Consider the following 27,666-nt stretch of genomic DNA (forward strand, 5'->3'; position numbering starts at 1 on the left):
GATCTCAGATTAATGTACCAACTGTGTGGTACTACACTCAGAGTAGTGGATAATGAAAAAGATATGGGGGCAATTGTGCAGTCAGATATGAGATTCTCTGACAGTGCAAACAGGCTGCCAGGACAGCATATTTGGTGTTGTTAATGATATACAGGAATTTTGCTAGTATGGATGAGGAGGTGATTATTCCATTGTATAAGGCAATGGTCAGGCCACATCTTGAATACTGCATACAGGTCTGGAACCCTTTTTAGAAAAAATGTAAAGCTGCTGGAGTGGGTACAAAGAAGAGCAACAAGAAAGGTGAGAGGAACATAGGAGTGCTCCTTCTGATATCCTCTTGACGGAAGACCACAGGAGGCATTGAATGGAGCGTGTTGGGAATGGTGGGAGGTGTTTTACCAAGATCATTAATACATGAGCTGGAAGAAAAATGGGATGCTAGCAGGTCAGCTTTATCCTTGGCTGAAGTGACAACAGAACCATCTGGTTTGGACAGAGGTGGGAGCAGAGATGGGCAAAAGTTGTGGCCAATAGCTTTGGCAAGAGACCAGAATGCTCGGCTACCATTAGGGCAAGAAGCAAGTTTTCTACTCTTAGCCTGTTCAAACGCTAGTTTGGACTGATTAATAACTGCTTTACAATTGTTGCGAGCTTTGGTGTAGGCAGAAAATGAAACTGAAGAATTAGAAACAAGCCAATTACGATATGCAACATTCTTCTCTTGAACTGCCTTGGCACATTTATTGGAAAACCAAGGTTTGGATAAAGGACGAGATTTTTAAGTGGAGTGTGGGATAAAGGATTCCATTCCTGCAAGAATAATTTCACTGACACGATCTGAGCAAATGTTGACATCAGAAGTTTTGAAACAGTAATCCGACCAAGGAAAAGAAGTCTTGCAGGTCAATCCATTTTGCATTTTTGTAATGCCAAACAACACGAGGTTGGGAATAGCCATGAGATAAAGGTTCCATTGGAGAAGAGACAATCACCAAGTTGTGATCTGAAGTGCCTAATGGACCTCTCACTTCGACCGTGTACTTAGAAGCGTTGTTTGTGAGAAAAAGATCAAGTGTATTAGCTGTATGATTAGGATTGTCCAGTATTCTTGTAGGTAAATGAACAATCTGTGCCAGGTCATTAGGAATTGCAAAAGCCTCAGCATCTCGACCTGCTGGGTCGGTGTGACTAGAAAATGGAAGCCAGCTGGAGTTGTGAACATTGAAATCACCAAGGAAAATTACCTCACTGTTAGGAAAGTTTGACTGGAGAAAGTCAAGTTGCAAAGAGAGGAAGTCAAAGAGCTCCAAGTGACAAGTGATTAGTGAAGAGAACGGTAGAGACAACAGATGAATTTGACACAATGAGGTAGAGAGATTTTAAGCCAGAGAAGATCAAAGAGAGGAGATTCCAAATTGCCAAGTCTCTGACAGGGAATATCAGAACGGACATACGCACAAGTACCACCTTTGAGGCGAAAGGAATCATACAGCAAATAATTTGGGCATCTGAGATGAGCAGTAGTTGAATCAACCGTAAAATTTCAAACTTTAAATTTTAATAATCTTTTAAATTGGAAAATGGAAGGGTCTAAGTGACTGATGCTTCCGTTTTATGGTTTTTGTAATTTTTGGCAAAATTAATATTATTTTTGTTATTTTGAAAATAAAAGATATCAAATGCATTGCTTGCTTTAAAAATTTTAATATTTTTTTAAAACAAAAAAAAAAAACAATACAATAAGCACTTCAATCCATTAACAAAAGATGAAATATTGGCATTGTTCAAGCAGAATTAAAAAAATATATATTTTGCCCCTTCACTGTTTTTGCTACAAATGGTGGGGGGATTGTTATTACTGCCTGGTTAAGTAGAGCTTTATGAGCTATAATTCTTTACATTATTATTATTATTATTACACAAAAATAATTACATAAAATAATTTATGTAATTTGATCATTATATTTAAATTTATATTTCAAGTAGTAGCCAAATGTATTATAGTATAAAATAGCATAATGATGCAAGGAAGTGAACTGATTCTGGACCTTCTTTAAAAAAATCTCACATTATTCCCATAATCAAAAAATGCCTATTCAATTCAGAGAATTATACAAAATTCCTTGAATTTTGTATAATTCTCTTACTTTCCCACCCTAGCATGTGACTTATTTCAACTTTCTACATAAACCTTATGAAGTTTATCTTCTGCCTGAAGATAAACTTCATAAGGTTACATCTGCTATTACTCTGTAAGGTTTTATATTTATGTCATTACTTTCTTGTTTCACTCATCAGTGAGAGTACTCATTCGCTTTACTAATCCCCCTCAGAGCCATAAGATTTGGGGGGGAGGGGGATTTGTAAAAATGCTAACCGAATTTCCCCATGGCCCACAGTATCCAGTTGATAACTCTGTAGACCATGTCTTCCTAGCCACCCCTCATAGGGATAATGCTTAGGTGCAGAAGTTAGTACAAAAGTTAGTGTGGTCGTATCGGTTGTTAAAATGTCTAAAAACTTCCGTATCGGTTATTGGGAGTCTGACAAATTTACTCACTGAGAGAAAAAAAAAAACGTCCCTGTTGATTTTGGCCCACACTGGGTGGGGAAGTGTTGTAGCATTGCCAATCACACCATAATGTATAATTTTTCAAGGCCAGTTCCCATAGATTTGCTTTCTAAGGTTGGTAACTCTAGCGAGGTGTGAACTCCTTGTGGCAAAGGTAAGGAACGCCCACAAGAGAACTATGGGAAATCTCAGCAAAGTTTACCTGCGAAACTAGTTTGCTGTTACAGCATTTGTATTGTTGCTCTCTTGGTAAACAGGCGGTGGGTGTTATCGGTGTGAAGTATAAGTTGAATTCCTTGTAACCTTCTGGTTTTACTCTTTTCTGCGTCAGTAGTTTGAGCTGATTTGAAGCACCGAGTTTGTGTGTGTGTGTTCCTAAATTCTCAAAAGTTTACTCACAGCAATAAGTAATGTGTGTGGAGTTTTACTTTGTGAGTAGTGTTTTTAAATTGCATTTGTAATAAATTGTTTAAATTGTAACCCTTAGAATGAAGAGGCAACATAGTTTGGATCAATTTTTGATCATTTCTACTAAACATTCAACAACAGAAATGGAACAAACAAGAGAGAGCTACGATACTGTTGATATTGAGCTACGGCTTGGAAATTAGTCTAAAACTGTGGAACAATCAGTACAGCCTGAAAGATTTTCTCATTCTGGGCAGAAGTTAGCACAAAACACAATAAACAATTTGCATTTCTGGAATGAAAAGCAATTGGATTATTTCAAAAATAAGTACGAATGGCTTATTATTGCCAGTGGTGCTCAAAGGCTTTATCTTTAAGCATTTTCAGTGCTAAACACTTACATATTTCATCAGAGTGGTAATCATGTTCTGTCAAAGCTCACAGTTCTAATAACAAGAATATGCAATCATCAATGAGAAAAAAACTGAAAGAACATCATGAGTCAGCTTCACACAAAAAAGCATTACATATAATCAGAACATCCAAAAAAAATATTATTTCAAACAGTATTGACATGGCTAATGAAAAATATTTAAACAGCACTATAAATATCTTTAATACCATTTATTCCATAATTAAAAGCAATAAACAATTCACTGACATGGAACATTTAATAGCTTTGCAAAAAAAGAATAACGTCGATTTTGGAGTATCATTGCACTCTAGATTTATGGTCCCACTTGTCGCCAAACACATCTACACCGAAATAAAAAATAAAGATTCTGGAAAACTGATAAGTCAACTTAGTAAAATTTCAGTTATTATTGACAAAGCTTCAACTGTTTCACATAAGAGCATCTTAATAGTTTATTTAAAATCAGAAAATCAAAACTTTGAAGATAGTTTAACTGTTTTTGTTGATCTTGTCTAGTTAGAAGGAACAACATCTGAAATAATTTACCAAATTTTGATATTGGTTCTGGTGAAGTATGGTTTCAATGAAAATTATTTATGTGAAAATCTTATTGGATTTTGTGCAGATGGAGCCAGTGTGATGTTAGGAAAAAAGTCAGGAGTTTCTGCCAAAATTTTTTGGAAAAATTTCCAAATGTTTGTATCTGTCACTGTCTTGCCCACTGTATTCAGTGGTCTCTTGATGATGCAGTAAGAGATGTAAAAGAAGTAAACTACTTTTGGCTTTTTCTTGATAAACTTTGTTTATTTTCATACTTCAAATTAGAATCAAAGGGAGTTAAATGATATTTCTAAAGAGTTTGGAACTAAAACACTGAAAATAGGGAGAATATTTGGACTTCGGTGGGCAGCCTGTAGTGCTATAACTGCAAAAACTGTTTGGAAGTTCTATGAAACTTTGTGTGTTCACTTCAATAAAAATCATGAAGTATGAATGGTGAAAAATTTTGAAAATGAAAATTTTTTTAAAGATTTGGCCTTAATTAATGACATCCTAGCAGAGATTTCAATACTTTCTACAGCTTTATAAGAAAGAAATATTTCATTAATCAAATTAATGAAATATTTCTTTCTGATAGATTAAGTTGTTGAATAATAAAATCAATTGAATATATGAAATCAAATAAAGGACCACAGGAAAAAGAAGCAGATGATATTATGAAAAATAAGAAGTATAATATACCATTTGAAGTAAAGCAAAAAATAAAATCAATTCGCAGAGAAAAATTGTTTGATCGTCTAATACATTTTATGAGAATGCAATTGCTGTTCAATGATGTAAACGAAAAATATAATGACCTTCTGAGCTATTTCAATCTATTAAACCCTGAAACTTGGCCAGGTCATGTTTGTAAAGCTCCAGGGATTGAAGGTGAAAATAAATTAAAACAATTAAGTCAACTAATTTAATACAATATTCCAGTAAATGACTTTCGAGATTTCATTGATAGCAGAGATATTCTGTATAATAATGTGTCCGAGCCTGACAGTATTTTAAGGGCTAAAAGAATCTTAAAAGTTATCGCTGTTAATGCTGTGGAAGCTAGAACAGGCTTTAGTACCATGAATAATATTATTGAGAATAAACGAAATTCTTACTATGGAAACAACAAGTCACCTAATGACCATCAGTTTAATGGGGAAAATCGCTGGAAGAATTTGATGCAAGGGACATCATCTAGCAAGTGATAATTGTTTCAAAGAAAAGGCATTGAAAACAATTTCCCCAACAATCAATGATTTGGAAATTATTAGAATAATGTGTTGTACAACATTGTTGGCTAAAAATTATGTTTATTTCATTATTATTTATGTTAATTAAAATTTGTTTCTTTTTCTTGCCATTACAGTTTGTTTTTCTTATTTTTGATTACCTGCATTCCCTATACATAATTTTATCTTAGAGTACCAGTTGTTAAATAATTTGAATATTGCCACTGTATGCCTACAGGAAACAATACTCTCACTGCAAGCCAAAACTTTTCAAATTATATCATGTACAGATGAGATAGCAGCTCAGAATGCATATGGAGGAGTAGCTATTCTTATTAATTATAACATTCCATTAAGGCCTGTCCAATTACAAACCACCCTGGAAGCTGTGGCAGTGTGTATTGTGGTTGATACTTCAGTTACCCTTGTTTCTATTTACATTCCACTATCTCTGCCATTTCCCCATTCAGAACTTGACAACTTCCTTACGCAACTCCCAACACCAATTTGTCTTTTCAGGGACTTTAATGGCCACCATCCATTGTGGGGATCCACTACAATGGACACGAGACAAATTGATTGAATAATTTTTGAACAATAATGATCTTAATTTACTAAATTCTGTATCTCCCACCTATAATAACCACCTACCTACAATTTCTGCTTCTGTAATTGGTTTGTCAATTTGTTCACAGTCCATCTTTCCAATTATGACATGGTCGGTGTTATGGCCTGGATTTTTCCGATTTAGAACTTCAAGTCCTGCTTCCTGATAAGAGAGGAAAAAACTCTTAATTTATTGATTTTATGTATTTTTAATTAATTCTTATTGGAATCTAATGAATGTGTTAAAAATTAATTCTAATAACAAGAGAAAAATGGGAATTGAGAAATCTTTTTTCCACCAACATTTAATGCAATTCGAGAATTAGTAGAAATATTCAACATCAAAAACGTTAACTTAGATTTGCTTTTTGAAGAAATTTTAAGTCTAAAGGCATTTTGTTCATCACTGAGTAACGAAGAAAAGAAAATGTGTGTTGATAAAAAATGGGTGCAATTTTTCTCAAAATTTCCAGAGTTAAATAATTTGTCTCATCTTGCAAGCAAGCTCCATATTAAGCATTTGATATTCAAATGCTTCATCAGAAAGAGTTTTTTCAGCTTGATGAAAACTGCTTGGCGGAAAGAGAGAAACCATCTTTTATTAGAAAATTTAGAATCCGAACTTATGGTGAAAGAAAACTATAACATGTCCTATTCATAATTTAAAAACTTTTTAAAATCTTCGGAAGGAGAAGAAATTTTAAAACTAGTGAAATCTAAAGAAAAATATATAAAGTAAAAGTAGTCTTCCTCGCTATTTTTAAAATAACTGTTATAAATAATATTATGGTTTACATAAGACAAATACATATTAACAACAATCATATAACAAATAAATACTATGATTTGTTGATTGATTGACAAAAAATGTATTTTAATTGTAATTTTATATTTTTCTTTTACTTTTTGAAGGAAAAAATGCTATACTACACATTTTGTTTCAAGTTGTCTTGCTTACCGGTTTTCAAAATATGGCCACCCTGGTGTTAACCAATCCCTTTCCAATTATTTTGTTCAATCCTGATCAATGATCTGCTTGGAAGTTTAATATGGCAAACTGGGATGGCTATTCTGCCAAAATACTTTTAGGCAGACTATGTTCAACAACCTATTGATGATGTAACTATCTACATAACCAATCAGATTCTGATTGCAGCTAATGCTTCCATTCCAAAATCCAAGACATATCACATTCATTAAAATCACTGCTGGAATGCATATTATTTTAATAGCAAACAGGAGAAAAACCATGCATGGAATAATTTCTGCAAATATCCTACCACTAGTAACCTAATTGCTTATAAAAGATGTAAAGCTAAAGCAAGACAAATTAGATTGAAAGGAAATGTGATTTGTGGATTTGCTTTTGTGTCAACTATCACAAAAGACACCAACACATGGCTCATCTGGAGAAGGATACAGGCACTAAATGGCAAATTCATTCGACTACCATCTCAAATACTTCACTAGAAAGGAAAAAGATGTATCTACTCCTGAAGAAATTACTAATGCATTAGCAGAATCATTTGCTCTGCTAAGTTTCTGTTTCTGCCTCCTATGTGTCCTCTCTTCCTTTCAGAACATCAAAGCAGATGCAGAATGATACAAAATCATCTTCTTCATGCACTGCTTATTCCCATACAACCAACCCTTTACATTAATAGAACTTAAAGAATAATTAAGTAGATCATCCAATTGTGCCATAGATCCAGATTATCTAGATATGTCATGCTGAAGCACTTACTTGAAGAGGACTTGTGTACCCTGTCAATTTTCTATAATTGGACCTTCCCAAAAAAATGCCTATCCTTCTTCCTGGTACCATTCTTTCATTAGTGATTTTCTAAAACCAGGAAAAGATCCTTCATTTGTTCAGAATTACAGACCAATATCTCTTACCAACTGCGTGAGTAAAATTTTTGAAAGGATTGTTCGTGCAAGGCTCATATGGACTGTAGATTCACAGAATCTCCTACTAGGTCATCAGTATAGCTTTCAGAAGAACAGATCAACTGCACACATGCTCATTAAAGCTGAATCTCATATTCACAGTGCCTTTGCCATGAAACAACATCTAGTCATTGTAAATCTAGATCTTGAAAAGGCATTTGAACCTACCTGGCATCATGGTATTATTATGGATCTTTCTTAAATTGCTTTAAGATTATTTAAAATCTAATTTTTAATTAAAAAATTAAATTAAAAGTTTTTAAAAAAATTTTAGTTTCAACTATAATGGAGTAATAATCCTTAATAAAAAGAGTTTTCTTTGTTGCCAAACAATGCACTCACTTAATGGTTAAAAAAATTTTTTTAATGGTTTGTTATATGTTCATAATTGACATGTGTTAACAAATCATAAAATCATGTATATCAGTCTTTGTGATTAAAGTACATTACTTGGGTAGGATATATTAAGAATAATTTTATTTCTGCTTTGTGCTAATATATTTTAAATATTAGGTGCTTGTCCTTAAATTTTCTTTCTATTTAATTTGATTTAGCAGATGCTGAAGTATCAGTTGGATCACTTTTGAGAGATACCAGTAATTTCATAAATTTAACTGAAGGAGCTTTAAGTAGGGAAGAATTGAACACAGTATTCCATGCTCAGGTTTCCTCTAATTTAGTAAGTTATTTAATAAATATTTTAATATTAGTGTTAACTATATATTATATAAATTTATTTTTAATTTACTAATTTTATAAACTCTCTGTGTTAGAACATGTTGATGGTTGGAAAGGTGAGGTGCTGTAAGTACCTCCCACTTTTGCTGCACATCAGCACAAATAATGAGCTGCTGTGTACTATATTGTGATGTGTGATGGCTTTCCAAAGAATGTGTTTTTTGAATATTTGGAACTGAAAAATGAATTAGTCTTCTTTCAAAACCAGAAGTGGCTTTGTGATCTTGTGTTTTTAGTTGCCAACTACTCATAAAAATATATTGAATTTTAAATTACAAATATTAAAAAATTAATTACCCAACTTAATAAATGATATTTTATCATTTCAAAGGAAATTAAAATTATTTTGTATTCAATTAAATAAAAGAAAATTAGATAATTTCAAACATATGAAATTACAAATTTAAAATCAGAGTATTAACTTTTCTAAATATATTTGCAAAATAGACATTTTGTAATGATCATTTGATTTGCATTTTAATGAATTTTTAACAGAGTAAAGTAACATCTCATTATTTACAAATCCATTTTTATATCTGAAGAGAAAATTGGTACATTAGATGCATGTACACAAATATAATACTTAGTTTGTTCAACTTCTACAATTCCCATTATCGTGTTTCACAAATTATTGCCTTTCAAAAATTTTCTGAATTTCAGAAAATTTGTGCAGCAATATATCTGACAAGCCTTTTCATCAAAAACTAATCAAGATCAGATAGTGGTAATCTTAAAAACCTGGTGATACTTGCAACAACAAAATTATAACTATACATTGAAAAATTGGCTAAGGCAGGGGTGGGGAATCCGCCGCCTTTTTGGATACCAATTGTGGCCTTTTGTCTGTTTCTCCCAAATGCAAAATCCGCCTTTTATTTCATGGCATAACACCAAACTCAAAATTTTTTAAGGTAAATTTTACTATTCTCTTTTTTATATATCGTTATTCTCCTTATATAAATTAGTTTACATTTACACTGTACATTACCAAAAGAAACATAAAAGGCATAAAATATTGGATAGATCGATAGAGGACAAAACAAAGTGAAGAGGTAAAATTATTCATATTGATAACTGTGTAGTTAGTGAGAGGCCTGTCAGTGGCAACTCGGTAATTGACAAACTGACAACCACCCAGTGGTTCGCATCACAGGCCTGAGAGCTTCTTAAGAAAGAATTATAACATGTTAAATAAAATGTATGCATTGCTTTTTATAGTTAAGGAAAATAATAAGGAATAATATATTTAAATAAATACAAAATAAAAGCATTTATTCTAATTCACTAATCTTTACAGAATATTATTGTTTCCCTTATAGATGATATGGCTTCATTTCTACTTGAAACTGGACTTCATTTGGCAATGTTGCCTTTCTTATCAGCGATGACTCATCTCGCTGACTGCTATCAGTATCAGTTGACATTCCAGTCATTCTCCCCAGTGCCATTGGTTTCCAGTGCTTGTTTCCTTTAAAAATGACTCTTCAATCAATCTGTGTATTTCATTTTTAATTTTTACTGGTAACCCGATTATGTCAATAAATAATAAAAAAGCATTAGAGGAAGAAAAGAGAATATTCAATGAAGAATGGGAATTACAATATTATGTTGCAGTGAATGAGAAAATTGTGTGTTTGCTCTGCGATGCCATACTGGCAACAGTGAAGAAATACAATGCATATCAGCATTTTGCAACTCATAAGAACAACAAATATGCTAAACTCAAAGGAGAACCTTGAAAGTCATATTCAAGAACCTTGAATATGGGAAGTTAATGTCTGGTTAGCATATATTTGATTAACATATGAATTTCCAGGAATACATTGCATATGTTAATGAGTGTTACGTGTATTTGAGATGACTTTGAAAAACTTTATGGAAGATGGGTTATAGCCTTAGGATTTTGCAAATATCTGAAAGGTGTCTGTGGAATGGATTAGTAGTGATGTAGAATTTGGAGAGTTTTGAGCCTCCTGTGGAAAATTACCTACCTTCAGCATTTAAGGAATTGGTAGTGGATATTCTAGAAGTTGAAGCTGTTTGTGCAGAGCAAGGTTTCTGAAACTGAAAGGTGGAGTGAAATGTGCTATCATCAGCAAAAACTATAGATAGGATTTCCAGGCAATGGAAGAAGGTAAATGTGGTTTATGTATCAAAAAGCACACAAATTTTATTTAACTTTTAAAAATTTTTTTTTATGAAATTCCAAACCTGAAAGGTTTAGAACCTTTAGTACTTATTACCATACATGGGTTGAAGGTTGAGAAGATGAAACAAGATACTTGTTGATATTAGGCTTGAATTTCTGTAGATTGTAATTTTCAGGAAACAGATGTGAAAGGAGGTTGCTATGGAAAATGGAAGTTGAAGAAATAAATGAGGAAGGAGAAAAGTCAGTTCTGTGATTTTGAAGTTGGACAATAAAAGGGATGTAAGCCTGGTTTGGAAGAGAGGGGAGGAATTATAGAAGCCAATTCAGAAGAACAGCACCCATGGAAATATTTACAGAAAAGGCTTGCAGCAGAGCAGAAACAGGGCATCTATGAAACAGAGAGTGGAGACTTTGTAAGAGATGGGTCCTTAATTGATTAACCACCCTTTTCTGAATGGAGTCTAGGAAGCCTGAGAGAGAATATTGAGGCACTGATTCAGATGTGGAAACAATATTCCATTGTAGAATGGATTTGAGATTTATATAAAGCGAGTAGTTGTTTAGAAGAAAAGTAATGCTGAGGGTGAAAGACAAAACCCACAAAGAAAGAGAAAACCGAGAGAAAAAGAGAAAAAAAGTTTTTTTTGATGCAGAGGAAGCAATATTTGTGAAATTCTTATGCCAAGAGAGAGAGATTAGAAATCAGGGTAATCACTTATGTGATCTAGTCAAAAAATCTGAGTGTTGTCAAAGATAAGCATAGGAGCAGAAGAATCCTTTTATGTGAGATTTAAGACAGGACTGAGTTTTAAAAGGATATGAAATTAACTAAGTTATCTTTGCACTACTGGAAAATTACCTACCTTCAGCATTTAAGGAATTGGTAGTGGATATTCTAGAAGTTGAAGCTGTTTGTGCAGAGCAAGGTTTCTGAAACTGAAAGGTGGAGTGAAATGTGCTATCATCAGCAAAAACTATAGATAGGATTTCCAGGCAATGGAAGAAGGTCATTAATATACAAGAGGAAAAGAGTGGAAGAAAAAAACTGAACCTTGGGGAACACCAGCATTAGTGAAGAGGTTAGAAGACAGAGAGCCATCTACTGTTACCCATAGTTAGTGAACAGAGAGAAAAAAGGATATCCAATTACAAAAAACAGTTGGCTGACCATATGATGGAAGCTTATTTTGTGAAGACCTTTATACCAAATATGATCAAAAGCTTTTGAAATGTCAAGATAAACTGATTGAGTTTTATCAAATTTTTCCATTGAGTTTGTCCATAGATGGATAACATAAGCCAATATATCACCAGTGGATCGACACTAATGGAATCCATACTAGCAATCATTAATCAGATGGAAAGTTTCTAGATAATTTAGGAGTTAGTGTTTAATAAATCTCCATTACTTTAGAAAGAATAGAAGTAAGTGCAATGGGACAATAATGGGAAGATAAAACATCTGTAGAATAAGAAATTAAAAAAGGTGACACAGAACAGGAGTAAGCTCAGGCCAGTAGTTTTGGCAAGAGAACAGAATGCTGTACTGCCATGACAAGAAGCAAGTTTTCTATTCTTAGTCTCTTCAACCTCTAGTTTGGACTGATTAGTAACTGCTTTACATTTAAGGAGTTTGTTTATGCACGGTTACTGTACATACATTATTTCTACTACCAAGGTGGTATGAATGTATTGTTTAATTTTATCTCATATTGTGAATACCTGCACAATGAGTGGCTGAGGTATTGCACTGCTTTGAATAGGTAATGCTTCACCAATGGAGAAGACTAATGTTACTTATTCTTGGCGGATACCACCACCTAGATGGCACCGTTTCGAAGCTTGTTGGCTTACTCATCGGTGGGTGAGCAAGGTGCCCTGTTGTTGCAATAGTGACAACCCAGTTATGAAGTATAACCTCACAATATGATAGATGCTTGATGGTGTGTGTGTGTGTGTGTGTGTGTGTGTGTGTGTGTGTGTGTGTGTGTGTGTGTGTGTGTGTGTGTGTGTGTGTGTGTGGTTTAATCTAAAAATATTTCTTGACTAAATGCCCAAGAGTATGAAGGAATTAGTTTATGCATGGTTACTGCACATACATCATTTCTACTACCAAGGTAGTATGAATGCATCATTTAATTATATCTCATATTGTGAATACCTTCACAGCGAGTGGCTTTGAATAAGTAACGCTTTACCAGTGGAGAAGCATTGCTACTTTGGTGGTAGAAATGATGTATGTGCTGAAATGCATAAACAAACTCCTTCATACCCTTAGGCATTTGTTCAAGAAATATTTTTAGATTAAACCATGCACACCATCAAGCATCTCTCATATTGTGGAGTTATACTTCATAACTGGGTTGTCACTATTGCAACGACAGGGTACCTGCCCACCCACCAATGAGTAAGCCAACAAGCTTTGAATTGCCATCTTGGTGGTAGTATCCACTAAGAATAAGTAACATTAGTCGTCTCCACTGGTGAAGTGTTACTTATTCAAAGCAGTGCAATATCTCAGTCACTCGTTGTGAAGGTATTCACAATATGAGATGTAATTAAATGATGCATTCATTTCTACTACCTTGGTAGTAGAAATGATGTATGTGCAGTAACCATGCATAAACAAACTTCTTCATATTCTTAGGTATTTAGCCAAGAAATATTTTTAGATAGTTTCGAGTACAATTGTTTCAAGCTTTGATGTAGGCAGAAAATGAACCTGGAAATTTGGATGCAAGCCAATTGTAATATGCAGCATTCTTACCTTGAACAGCCTTAGTGCATTCATTGGAAAACCAAGGTTTAGATAAAGGACGAGATTTTAGGGTGGAGTTTGGAATAAAGGATTTCATTCCTACAAGAATAATTTCATTGACACGAGCTGAGCAAACAGTGACATTAGAAGACTTAAAACAGTAATCCACCCAAGGAAAAGAAGAAAAGTAATCTTGCAGATCATCCCATGTTGCATTCTTGTAATGCCAAACAACATGAGGATGAGAATGGCCTTGAGAAAAAGGTTTCATTGGAGAAGAGACCACCACCAAGTTGTGATCTGAGGTGCCTAGAGGACTAGTCACCTTGACCGTGTACTTGGAAGGGTTGTTTGTGAGAAAAAGATCAAGCATATTTGTTGTGTGGCTAGGATTGTCTGGTATTCTGGTTGGTAAATGAATAATCTGTGTAAGGTCATTAGTAATTGACCTTTTGCAGTTTGATCTCAATTCTCTAGTCATACAGACCAGCTGAGTCTGTATGACTAGAGAATGGAAGCCTGAATGTATGACTAGAGAATGGAAGCCTGAATGTATGACTAGAGAATGGAAGCCTGAATGTATGACTAGAGAATTGTGATCTGAGGTGTCTAGAGGACTAGTCACCTTGACCGTGTACTTGGAAGGGTTGTTTGTGAGAAAAAGATCAAGCGTATTTGTTATGTGGTTAGGATTGTCTGGTATTCTGGTTGGTAAATGAATAATCTGTGTAAGGTCATTAGTAATTGACCTTTTGCAGTTTGATCTCAACCAGCTGGGTCTGTATGACTAGAGAATGGAAGCCAGCTGGAGTTGTGAACATTAAAATCACTAAGGAAAATGATCTCACTATTAGGAAAGTTGGATTGGAGAAAGTCAAAGTTTTAAAGAAATGAAGTCAAAGAGGTTCAGGTGATTAGTAGAGTTTTGAGAACGATGGAGGCAAGAGATGAATTTGAAGCATTAGGATAAAGAGATTTATAAACCATAGAAGACTGAAAAGATGAGATTCTAAATTACTAAATCTCTGACAGGGAGTATTGGAGTGGACATATGCACAAGTACCATTTTGAAGTGAAAGGGATCATACAGTGTAATGGAATAATCGAGATGAGCAGAGTTCAGGCCAACTGATAATTGGGATTCTGTCAGAAGAAGCAAGTCGGTCTTGGCAGACTGTAAGTAGAAACGGACGTCATTCAGTTTGGATCTGAGACCATGTATATTTGTGGAATGAACAAGGAAGTATTTGGGAGGTTTAGATCTTTTTGCACATAAGTTGGTTTTATTAGTTTGATATTCCTGATGTAATCAGTAGTAAGGAAAGGTGGGAAGGAGACGTTGTATGAAGTAATGATATTTTTGGATATAGCACACACATGACAAGAATATACCCATCTTCTTTACATAATGTGGCCCCGATAACTTCCCCCCCACATGCACAACTACTTGGTCTCTCTTCAGTCACTATCTGGCAGAATAGAGGCAGTGAGATTATTCACTAGCTGATCCGAATGTCTCTTAGAGAGTTACCAATAGGTTCTTTCTAGTGGACTTGGTGTCTGATCTGCGAACACCACTTTAGAGCTGTACCCTTGAAATGTAAGAAAGATTGGATCCCACCATGATTCCCATCATAACCTCAAAAGATATAAATCACTGCATGATGGAAGAGATGGGGATTGTTGGAGTTTTGCTGTGGAGACTAAACGTGGGTATTCGACACTTCAAGCCTCCTATAAGCAGAGTGCTGGTATTGCACCAATTGATGAGAATTTTCTACCACCTAGTGTTGCCTAGTAACATAGAGGGACAGAATTCCTCTGTGTTGTGTGGCCACCACACGTGGGTGGCCACCTTCAGTTACTGGTATACTAGGTGCCATATTTCAGGACTTTCACATGGGGGTTATATCTAAGTTGCTAACAGTCCCACTAACATGTAGATGCAAGCAGAGGATTTGGTTGTTGCAGAATAACTGGACTTTGCTGAAATTTGGTTTACTTGACTCAAGTGTAACCTCAATATCAGTTCCGTCAGCATTTTAGACTCCCAGATAGCAAGCCGAGCTTGTCATACCTGAGAGAATATCTGATAGCCTGTGTATCTTTTAAATTACTGGTGACTGAATTCAAAAACCTTCTTTGAACCACCTATGTTGTTAGTCTCTTTAAATCAAGATACCTGATGTTAGAGTGTAATGACCAGTGTGGTGTGTCTGTCAGTGTTATGCAACCACATTTAATATCATTCTTATGCTCCCTCAATCTTGTCTTAAGGTGAATCAAATTTTGATCTGGTGAGATTCAGATATTCAGACTCATTTAACATAAAATGAAATCTTTGCCAATGATATCCTAAAACTACACAAGGAACTGGGGAATGTAACTATACAAGGAAGTTATGTCCTGTAGCATAGTATCTATCTACTGAAGAACTGCATTGTGGCATCTAGTACAACACATTGGTCAGGAGAGTTTTTCATTTGTCTGAGTTATGAAAGAACTTTCAATCCCAAGAATATAGTATGGTTTCCTACCATGCAAATAACCTTACTGTTCTCCTTAAATTTTCAGAGATAACAACATCACTTCCATATAACTTGAATTCAGCCAGAAACTTCTAGAGGTCTATATTCTAGATGATTTTTTTTTTTTTTTTTAATGTTGAAGTTTCCAGCATAGCTGCTATTCTTGGATTCTCCTTTTGTGCTTCTGAGGAAAGTCTCAAAATAAAGGCTTTCCTCAGAAGCACAAAAGGAGAATGCTCTTCAAATATTCAACACCATATGTGCTTTATATTCAAGACCAACAGCAGTCCTAGGACTTTCTAGGGGAGTGGGGGGGGGCAGCTAAAGGAATTTTTTGGGGAATCATTAAGCTTTAATCATTGTGTATACCAGTAAAATATCCATATTATTTTGATCATGGATGGGGAATGTAGCTATCCCATAGAACACACATTTTTGGGTTGACTGTTTTTCATTTGACATCCTCTGTATTATTAATGTTTCATTCTGCCCTGATATCCCATTTATTTTCTTCCTGAAATTTCTACTGCCTCTAGGTTTCATCTTACTTTGACTTTATTGCAGATCTGCTATTGCTTTTTAGTAAGTTAAGTTATCACTTAATTACTGAGATTATCATAATTATATAATTATAAAACATTAAACATCAAAAAACATTTTTTTTTCTCTGTACTTACAGAGTTCTCTGTTTAGGAACATTTCTAACTCAACTGATATATATGAAGCCTTTTGTAACAATCCTGGCTTGGTGAACCTTATTGAATTTGATGATTATTCAGATCTGAAGATTACTGTGCAAAAATTTCAAGATTCAGTTTGCAAGTTAGCATCCGTAGAAACCTTTAATGATATTGCAGAACAGTTTTCTCTGGATAATGAAGTGGTGAGCTAATTTTCTTGCACTGTGCTTTCTCCACATTTAAATTCTTTATTTAGTTAAATAAGAAATTAAATTAATTATTGCATTTAGAGTTTATAATACTGTTCATATATAATATTGATTTATTTAATTTCTTGCATACATGAATTTCATTTTCTGTATCTCAGAATGATCGTGATGATTTGTCAGTGAAGGATGTCATGAACAACACAGCTGATGTAATCTCTACTATAATCTCATTAGTGAAAAAGTTACAGACTTCATCTTCTGAGTATAATTCATTTGTGCAGATTATCAACAATGTTTTTTCTTTATCTAATTCAAATGTCACTATAGTACTGTGAGTATTTCATTTTATTTTTTCATTCTCTATTTTAAGTAAATTTTTGTATTCAAGTTTTTTTAAGCCTTCCTAGAAAAAAATTGTTTCTTTAATTTTGCAAAAATGTCTCCCACAGAATATTATTACATATTCTGAATTCAGCTTGTTAATGAATTCAGAATATGTAATCGACAACACAATAAATAACAACCAGAAAATTGCAAATTGTAATAATATGGAAAAATTTTAATGTGAGACTGTATCAGGAATAGATTATCTTTTTTTTTATAAAATAAAAGAATTCATTTGTATCGCTTCTTTCCCAATACTTTTTAACAAGGTCTGGATGCATCTGTATTCTATAATGTGTGTGTGTATGTAGCTCTGCTCTGGGAGATAAGGAGAGTTGTGGGAGGGGGGGGGGGTATATTATAAATTTTCAAGGTTCTCTGTCATATGGTGTTTTATTTGAAGGAATAAAGAAATATAAACTCACTTGCCATTCGGTGATGTAATTTTAACTATTAATGACTATTTGGAAAATTGCACCTATCAGAAAAACAATATTTAAATAAAATAATTCCTCATGTGCAAGTTAAATTATCACCTATTGATCAAGCATATCTTTATTGAATTGATGAAGACATATCGATGTCTTCATCGATACAATGAAGAATCAATGTTAATTCAACTTCTCAGCTTGTATGGCTAATTTTTCTTGGTCTCGTTTCAGCATCATACCCTGATTTCTGTCATTAACCAACCTGCCAACCATTGCATGGAAAGCAGCATGAATAAGATACCAGTCAGGTGGTATGGCTGCCCAAGGTCGGTGGAGAAAGAAAAAAACCTGGGAGTAATTGTACAGTCTGATGTGAAGTTTTTTGAGCAGAGTAGAGAGGATGTTGAGCCAGCTCAGGGGGGTTTTATCAATGATATACAGGAATTTTTCCAGCAGGGACGAGGAGTGATTTACACTAATGTGTGTAGTCCGTTGTTAGCCATTGTTCTTATATATTGGCTGCAGTAAAATAACTACAATGAAATTCTGCTCTGTATCTGGCAGTGCAGATTATAAATAGAAATTATAAAATAAACTGTAGATCTAAAGTCATATTCAAAGAATGTTAACAGAAACATGTTGTGTAACTTAATATAAACTTGATTAGGAGATATTTAAAAAAAACAGTTGCTATTTATGCACTGGAAAAAGCAGGATCTCCACTAAGATTGTCACCTTTCAAAAAAAAAAGAAAAAAGAAAAAATAACCACACACACACACACACACACACACACACACACACACACACACACACACACACACACACACACACACACACACACACACACACACACACGAAATCCAGTGTTAGTCCTAAAGAAATGTTATAATAGATTTCAGAGTTTAAATGAATATTTTTTTTGTTGCCTTTGCAGCTTTTATTAATTTTGCTTGTATTCTAACAAAGTCTAGTCTACAACTTTTGGAACAATTTTCATTAAAATGAATTCTAATTTGTGGTTCCACTTTTAAAATACTAATAAAGCATTAATAAAATTTGTATTAATCACAGATCAAGACAGAACAAGCATTGCTAACTTGAGAAGGCAGAACTCCATAAAGTAATACAGGTCGACCATCACTAATCTGGCCATTGGTAATCCGGTTCCACCACTAATTCGGACATAATTTCCGTGAACGTAATTTCAAATTTCCTGGGTCGGCACACCGACCTGCCGCTACTGTTTTGGTGGCTTTCGTTGCAACATCACCTGTTGGCACGAACTCGTAAACACTGGCAAGCCATTTCTACTTGTTTTTCTGCATTTATTATTATAATCTGCTCGCATATAGCCCCAGCCATGGTTCCAATGCATAAAGGAAGTGCCTCTCGTGGTGTAAAGCACAAACACTGTACATTGTCCATAACAGATAAAGTTGAACTTCTGAAAAACTTGACAGCAGTGTGTATGTGAGAAGTTTAACTCTGCTTAGTTGTAAATTCCAGAAATTTCTCTCAGTTGCTCTTATTTTAGTAATTTTCTTTGCCATTCCTTTTTTTTTTTTTTTTTTTTTACAACACACTTGTACAAACTTGTGGAAAAACACAACACAGTATGATGTGGATAATACAGTGCGCTAACGAACTTGTTTTCACAAAATCTCTAACAATACTGACAAACTTATTGCGATGTTTGAGAGTTTATTTTATCACAATTAGTTTAGTGCAGCGCTTGCTGCATGTGCAATAAACTAATCACAAACGACCTTCATATGTATGCCATAATGGCACCACACGTATGTGGCCAATACTGCTTCTCAAGAAATAAACAAACCTACTGGGCCACGTCTGCCACACATATATGTGACATAAAAAAACTCTTTTCTTTTGATATTTTAAGCGAAAAAATGACAACACTGACATTACAATATTTATTTTAGAATTACTAATCAAATTATTTGCGAAATATTTTTTGGTCCCCTGGGAATTTTTTTCTTAAACTAGCTTGGCAGTCAACATGTTAAAGGTAGGATGAGGTGGTTAACTGTTAGGTAAAGTGTATGTGCTAAAATAACCACCAGTGATCTGGCAAACTCACTAATCCAGCATCCCACAGGTCCCAACGCTGCCGGATTAGTGACGGTATATAATTTCACCAATATCTGTGATGACCATGCACTTGCAATGTAAAAGCACATCAACAGCAGACAAGCTGACAGTGCTTGTAGCCAGCAGCATTGGGGAAAGAACATACTTTGAGGATATTAGCAGCAGCAGCAGGCAGGGGCTTGTTTTAATATTAATTCGCACAAGTTCTCTAATACAGACAAGTATACAATGTGGTAAAAAAAAAAAAAGGAACATTTAAAGAGCAGAGCAGGACAAGGAGAGGGGAATTTAAAATCCAGGATGTGCCCTTTATATTAAAAGCAGGATGGTGGCAACCTTACTATTTACTATTACTATGTTACTATTCATGTAACATATGACATTGCTTTTGAACATGTTTTGATTGCCTGCATTGCTATGGTATTGTCCTTTGTTCCATATAAGGCATTAGAGAAGGAGGAGGAGTCTGCCAGAAGCCAAATGACTGTGATGAGTATAATGAATAACTACATAGACAAAGAGAATGGGCTAGTAAATCAGGTCTTATTAATGGGGAATTTTCTCTCTCTAGATATTGTTCTCTCTCTAATATGCATAAAAGTCATCAAATAAATCCAGAAATTTTCTATATTTATTGAATTGATTGACTTTTATGCATATTAGCAGTGACTTTTAGTTCATTATTAGCAGTGACTCTTCTTGCATTAATTATCTCCAGATAAAGGAACCAATGGCAGTGATCATGACATGTTGATGTGGGATATACTTAAAGATATAACTATATTCAAGGATAAAGGGAAGGGATTTTGTCTTCATAAAGATGATGTAGTGGTAACATTTGTACTATATATATAAATAAATTTTCTGTTTCTACTCTGGCACGACAACCAAGTCAGTAGAGTTTACAATAAATCATCAATACAAATATTTATCGTATTTAGTAGTCATGGGCTTGAACCCCAGTCCACTCCAGGAACGCGTGCTATGCACTCTCGCTCCTGACCACTGGGCTACGTCAGGCCTATATATTTAGTTCACCTACTGTATTTTATTAAGGTATGCTACCCTTTTGATTGCATTTAGAAGTCCAGGGATTTTCCTTTTTTGGTTAGCTAGAGGGAGACAAACTGACACATACACATATATAATTTCAACATATTTAATATAAAGGTTTTTTTTTTTTTTTTTTACATACATTACTGTGATTGATAATAAGGATTAATTTCAAACTAATTGTCCAGTACAAGTAAACTCCTCAGAGATATACAGTTACCAAAGTTTATATTAAATCTCATTTACTGCAAGGAATAATTACAGTTCTCAGTAGTATAAAGACAATCAGATAGGTGTTCTCCTTCCATCATACGGTTTAATAGTCATTCGCTGACAGGAATACAGAATGCCTTAATTAGCCATTTCCTTTAGTTCTCTTTGGACTAGGTATAATATGAATAAAGAGTACTTACAATTAATTGTCCCCTTCTCCAGGTTGGGCCAGCTCCATGGTTTTAGGATGATTTTCCATTTCGGGTTTTGACTTTCGGGATTCCTTTGTTCTGTACTTCCTCTTCTCCCCTTTTAACTATCAGATCGAAATCCCATGTTAGTGGACTGTCTGGTTCTCGTCATCCTTTGCATATCCTGAACTCAGCTAGTCAGACTCCGCTCAAAATTCCCACCTTGCTTATACTGCTCCTATTCCAGTTAAATTTTACTGATCTATACCTCCTTAGACAAATTTCCTGGTACACTATTACCACCCATCTCTTAACAGCGCCATGACACTCTTTCCAAAACCCTGCTAACTCACTAACTCCCTAACTCCTCAACTCACTAACTGACCAACTAACCCTTTTTCCCCGTCAAACAATTCCTTATACTATATTAGGTCCTAATTTCTCCTCCCCTTATTTTAATATAATCCCGATTAATCCCTTTGCTCTTGACCATCTAACCTCCTTCAGCCCGTTTCACCATATACTTTCCCGGGCTTGACCCTTTTCGAGGAAATTTGACTTTACCTTCTGTAGGTCGAAGTGAATTTGCTTCGTCTTTATGTACATTCTTAAACCATTAATTACCTGTTGCTATTTTAATCAATTATTTGCGTGTTTAAATAAATGTTTGCTGAATCAAACTAAGTTGTAATAGGATATAATATTCCAATGGTGTGTGTGTGTGTGTGTGTGTGTGTGTGTGTGTGTGTGTGTGTACAGTCGATTACGGTTAATTGGGAGACATCGGGACTAGTGCATTTTGGCCTGATTAAGCGGCTGCCCCAATTATCCAAAGTTCCACGTAAAAAAAGTTAAAAATACAATGAACCCCCCGCTTTACAATTGGTTCACTGTACAATCAAATCACGTTACGATAAAGTACCATTCACTGTACGATGTGTAGTAAGCGCTGGTCATTGTGATCACGTTTGTGAATCGAATTTTAATTCTATTAAACAGCGATTCTAATTAGCGAAAATAGGAGGATTATTTTCCACAGCTATAAAAGTAAAGATATATTAAGCACAAATTTACCCTTTGTTACCTTACCAATTAAAAAAAATTAAATGATACAAAAATTAATATGTACTGTAATATGTACATACTAACTAGTTGACATTTCTGTTCACTGACATTTGTGGGTGGGGGTTAAAATTTAAAACAGTAAAATGATAAGGAATCAATGACAAAGAACACGGCACACACAAATTGCAAGTAACACGGTATGTGCAAGTGAGAACGAAGTAACAATTTTATGAAGCTTTAATTCTTATTTTCATTCCTTCATTCCTATTTTTAAAGAAATAGGAATGAAGAGAAGATTCTGAAAATAAATTTTTTTATATGATTGAAGATTCCATGGAAGTGTAAGCACATTTAACCATAATAACCCACAGAATTCCAGCTGTCGGTATTATTGCAAATTCAATAAGATCGAGTTTACTATTCGTTTATGATAGATTGCAATAACAGAAAAGCTCAATAAACAAGTGACTGCTAATTGTTTTTATTGTTTTATGGTTGTGACCTCTAGAAATCAGAGTGAACCACGTGGTTCGCTCGGAAAAAAATCGTAGGGTAATCTCCAGTGCTGCGGTTTCCTGCCCCGATTAAACGGCATGTTGTCCCAATTAAGCGAAGTAAATCCTGGCTATTTTCTCGATTGGGTTCTGTTTTTTAAGATTTGCCCCAAATAAACAGCTGCCCCGATTAACTGGTGGCCCAAATAATCAGAATCCACTGTATATATATATATATTATTTATTTTTTTTTTTAACTAGTAAGCCAAAGCTTACAATGGCCTTAGACAATTTTTTAAATTCCTTTCAGTGGGACAAACTGATGATGTTACCAACTGCAAATTCTGAATGAGAAGCATTCTGATGTAATAGATTCTTTTAGTAGATTCTATCTTAGTAGATAGAATCTACTAAGGTTTAGGGTTTAAGGTTCAAGGTTTAAACCTAAATCAAAGTTAGATGAACTGATGAGCAGAGGAGAAAAATGCATAGGATTATTATAAATTAGCACAGGATACAAAACCTACAGGAAGTACAAACTAGTCTGCAATTAAGTTAATAATGGGATTGAGCAAGCAAAGCAAATTATGAGGCATCTTTGGCCAAGAATGCAAAGAAAAGTAGCAAAGAATTCTTTGCTTATGTTAGCACTAGAAGAAAGGGGCAAATCACATTGACCCATTAGATATGAATGGCACAACTGTTGATGATCATGTTTGGTTTGTTGACAAACTAAGTAAATTAAAATATCCTCCACAAGATTTTATCCAGATTAATTTTATAATAGTGTCTTGACTAACATTATTCAAATGATCTGCAAAGTTTCCCATAAATTTTGTGAAGATGGGCAGACTTCACAGACTTGATGGTCTGTGAAGGGTCCCCAAACTATGGCCTGCAGATATTTCAATTAGATCGTAAAAATTAATGTTTATATTAGCTCACAATAAAATTTACAAAAAACACATTTTACTGATTATTTTAACATTTGTCGGTTGATTAAAAGTGTTGACACTTCTGTGTCGTCAGCTTAGTCTTGTTATATGTTAATTCTGTTATTTCCACTCAAAGCTATTCTTTGAAACATTGTTAAAATAATCCATTAATTATGACCCTGTCATTAAATAAGAATAGGCATTAGCGACAGTAATTAAGGATTTTCTAATCCCTTGCCAGCCTGCACACCAACCCTCATGTACAGAGTATGGGAGCAAAGGTCACCCTAGACTTCTGCTACACAAGAATCTCAGATCCAGGATAAAATTTGGCCAGCAGCATGGTCTGATGGTTGGTATCTGTAAGATCCTGAACCAGCCTGCATCTTGATGTTCAGAGTATGGGAGCAAAGGTCACCCCTAGCTTCTACTATACAAGAACTCCAGATCCAGGATAAAAACATGACACTATTCTATTGGTTAATGGAGTTAATTCCTCTGCTATAAATTAACTGCTGGCAGCCTGTATGCACATAAAGTGTCTGGTAGCGTTGGTAAGAGGAGGCTGTCAGCAGGTATGAATTTAATCTCTTTGTATTACCTTAGATTTCCTAAGTTCAGCAATTCAAAACTTAATACTTTAGAATCATAATTTACAAATTGTAATATTGGAATTTAAATTGTATTATTGGTAATTGTAACTAATATCCTAAAATATTCAAATTTGTAGCCCTTTCTGTTCTTACCACAGCATGGTCTGATGATAGGTATTGGTAAGATACCTGAAATGTCACCTTATTAAGTTATATTATAATTAATAATATAGTTTTGTATAATAATATAAAACTATAAGTGATATGAATATAATAATAACCTTTATGTTAAATATTCCATAAAATTTAAGACATTATTGCTTGTTTTTTTTTTTTATAGGACCTACTTCAATATTCACGAGTATTTTTTTTTATTCCAGTGACCCCATAAAAATCATGTCAAAGTTGATGTCAAAAAAAACAGAAAAGTTGATGCTGAGTGTCATATTTTTAGTGAGCTGTGGCCAATTAATTACTTTTTTGCACTGCTCAATGATACTTGCACATGTCTTATTTGCAATGAAGCCTTGTTGGTGTTCAAGGAATATAATGTGAAACATCACTGCACCATAACACCACAAAACATGCCTCAAATTATGATAAATTTAAGGGAGCTTTGCAGCAGAAAAAACTCCAAGAACTAACCCAAACTTTTCAAAGTCAACAACAGAAGATTAGAACTTTTACTCATCAAAATTTATCTGCAGTTAGAGCTAGTTTTCAAGCCTCCCAAATCATTGCCAAAGAAGAAAGGGCCCTTTATGGATGGAGAATTTGTAAAACGAAATTGTTTGGCAATTGCAGAAGTATGTCCTGAGAAAGTAGAAATAGATTTATTTATCTGTCAACTACTTCAGAATAGGTGCCTCTGTAGCCAGGTGGGCAGGAGCACCAGTGCGTATGAGCACATGCTTCTTGATTAGACTGGGGTTCAAGCCCGTGACCACCAAATACAGAGGATGCGGAAAGGTCAGGGAATGACCACTGCATATCCCTGGAGCAATATGGCCTTAGTTGCTAATGCTCCTAAAAACCAAATAACAAAACTTCGGAATAATTTTTCACATTTTCCATGTTGTGATAATTTATCTAAAAATATGCCTAGTTGTAATTTTTCCACTTAAAAATTTTGTTCAAAACGTTAGTTTGTTGCAGGAAAATTTTGTGGCTAGATCTTCTGATTTTAAAAATAATTCAAAAGTGTTTGAACTTTTCAAAATTCATTTGACTTACCCATCAATGATGTTGATGAGAATTTACAATTAGAGTTGGTAGATCTTCAATCTAATAATGCACTGAATACAATATTTAAAAATGAAAATCTAATTCAGTTTTATTCAACATTATCTGAGTCAGATTATCCAAAAATTGAAAATTTTTGTAAGAAAGGTTACATCAATTTTCGGACGTACATATATGTGTGAGCAGACCTTTTCAAAAATGAAATATGTAAAATCAAAAATATGATCGCATATTACATGACTTTTTAAAAATTGGAACTAGTATTTTAAAACCCAATATTACGAAACTTAATCACACTCTACAACCACATTCATCGCATTATTTTGTTGTATTGCAAACTGTATTTTTGTAATTAGTACAATAAATAATTAATAATTAAAATTTGATATAAATCAACTGGTATATTTTAAATTACATATCCATTGATTTATTTTTGAATCTGTAGATATAGGTAGGTATAAAATTTGTTTCCCTGCATAAAATTAAAGTTATGCAGATAAAGTAGTTTTCAGTCATTAGGAATTTTCTCTGGCCCACCAAATATTCCAAAAATCCATATGTGGCCTGTTTCTCTAAAAGTCTGGAGGTCTCTGGTCTAGATGATCCCATTAAAGCTCTATTGGGTTTAAGTCAGGCAATTGGGATGGCCACACCATAATTTGCAATACTTCCTCCTGTTGTTTAGTTGCTAGAGAGTCCCTGCATAGCTTATTGCTGTGCTGTGCTTATCATTGTCCTGTTGTAATATAAAATTTTTTCCACAGTTTCTAAGTCCAGAGGATATTGCATTATGTTAATGTTTTTATAACCATCTTTTCTTAAAATTCCTTCAATTCTGTCTGACAAATTCTCACTCCAGAAAAAGAGAAGCAAGCCCAAATCATGGTGGAATGACCACCATGCTTGACTGTAGGCACCAAACAATGTGGCACCATTTTTTTGTTCACTCACATATAAACTCTACACTTGGATCCAAACATTTCAAATTTGGATTCATCCATCCACAGTACGTTTTTCCAAAACTTAAAATGAGAAATGCCAAAATAAAAGAATACGGCTGAAAACAGAGATGTCAAAATAATAGAATATAGCTTAAAACAAAGAAATGGCAAAATAAAAAATAAAAATATACCAAGCTATATTTTATGCAAATTGTGTATTGAATATATAATAAAATATCATAAAAAAGTATGCTAAAAGAGGGTCTTCCTTTACTTTATAGTCTCCTGGAAAGTACACAATGGAATACAAAAGCAGTAAAATGTAATATTTTATAATATACTTAAAAGAATTGGTGGAATTAAATTTTGAATAATACTAGAATAGGTGTAAACAAAAAGTTATAGTTATATCTAGTAATTGATCCTATTTTTGCTTTTTACCTTACTGAAATACCAGGACCCTACCTTATGAGATGGACAGTTACATTCCTGGTATATCGAGTACCATTTGGCACATGCTTTGCTCTTCTATTTAAGCCTTTATGTTTTTTTATTCTAATTTTTATACCTCTTGAATTATTAAAGTATTCGAGGATAATTGAGGGAGTACTATTGCTATCCTATTTCCTTCCCTTTTGGTGGCTCACGGGTTCGAGCCCGTGAGCCACCAAATATGGAGGATGCGGAAAGGTCAGGGAATGACCGCCGCATATCCCCAGAGCAATGCTCCTAAAAAAAAACCAAATAAAAATAAAATAACAAATCATATGCTAATGCAGTGGTAATTTGCATCTGGTCATTCAAGTCAAAGTGATAAAGTAGTAGAGTTTCAAAAGAGTATGATTGTGGGAGCTTGTACATCGGATTAAAAGTTGTAAAAGCTTCTAATTCAGTGGTTGCTTGCAAACTGAAAGTTAACAAGATGGTGATATGAATTTTAAAATGTTTTAGGGTGTGATCACTATAAAAGGGTATTGAATATACATATAAGTTTGATATGCCTTTAAATGTATTCGGGCATCCTGTGATATTTGGCAGGATAGCAGTCAACTACCAAAATACAATCCTTTTTGGAGTTCAACTGCTGATGTTTGAAAAGGTAGTGCTTTGAGTTTCCAATCTTTGACTAATTTTAATATTATTTTATTGGGAAGCGGCACATTCATTATTTAGTGGTTGTGGGGCATGTCCTCTGGCAGGGGGTTCGTGCACTTGCATGACT

At 34.1% G+C, this 27,666-nt stretch overlaps 1 protein-coding gene across 5 annotated transcripts in view; it reads left to right on the top strand.

Moving 5' to 3' along the window:
- LOC150082988 (uncharacterized) overlaps positions 1 to 27,666 on the top strand; it is a 1,785,507-nt gene that overhangs the window by 197,450 nt on the left and 1,560,391 nt on the right. For 4 of the 5 annotated variants that reach the window (XM_090377722.1, XM_090377724.1, XM_090377725.1 and 1 more), the window contains exons 10-12: positions 8,281 to 8,405; positions 16,582 to 16,785; positions 16,950 to 17,122. In XM_090377722.1, coding sequence (XP_090233848.1) covers positions 8,281 to 8,405; positions 16,582 to 16,785; positions 16,950 to 17,122 — 502 coding nt within the window. The remainder of the gene's footprint in view (positions 1 to 8,280; positions 8,406 to 16,581; positions 16,786 to 16,949; positions 17,123 to 27,666) is intronic. The other variant, XM_090377723.1, reaches the window with a different exon arrangement.

This window comes from Mastigoproctus giganteus, chromosome 7, assembly GCF_048544385.1.
Source record: "Mastigoproctus giganteus isolate SK-2022 chromosome 7, ASM4854438v1, whole genome shotgun sequence".
In the NCBI taxonomy this organism is placed as follows: Eukaryota; Metazoa; Arthropoda; class Arachnida; order Uropygi; family Thelyphonidae; genus Mastigoproctus; species Mastigoproctus giganteus.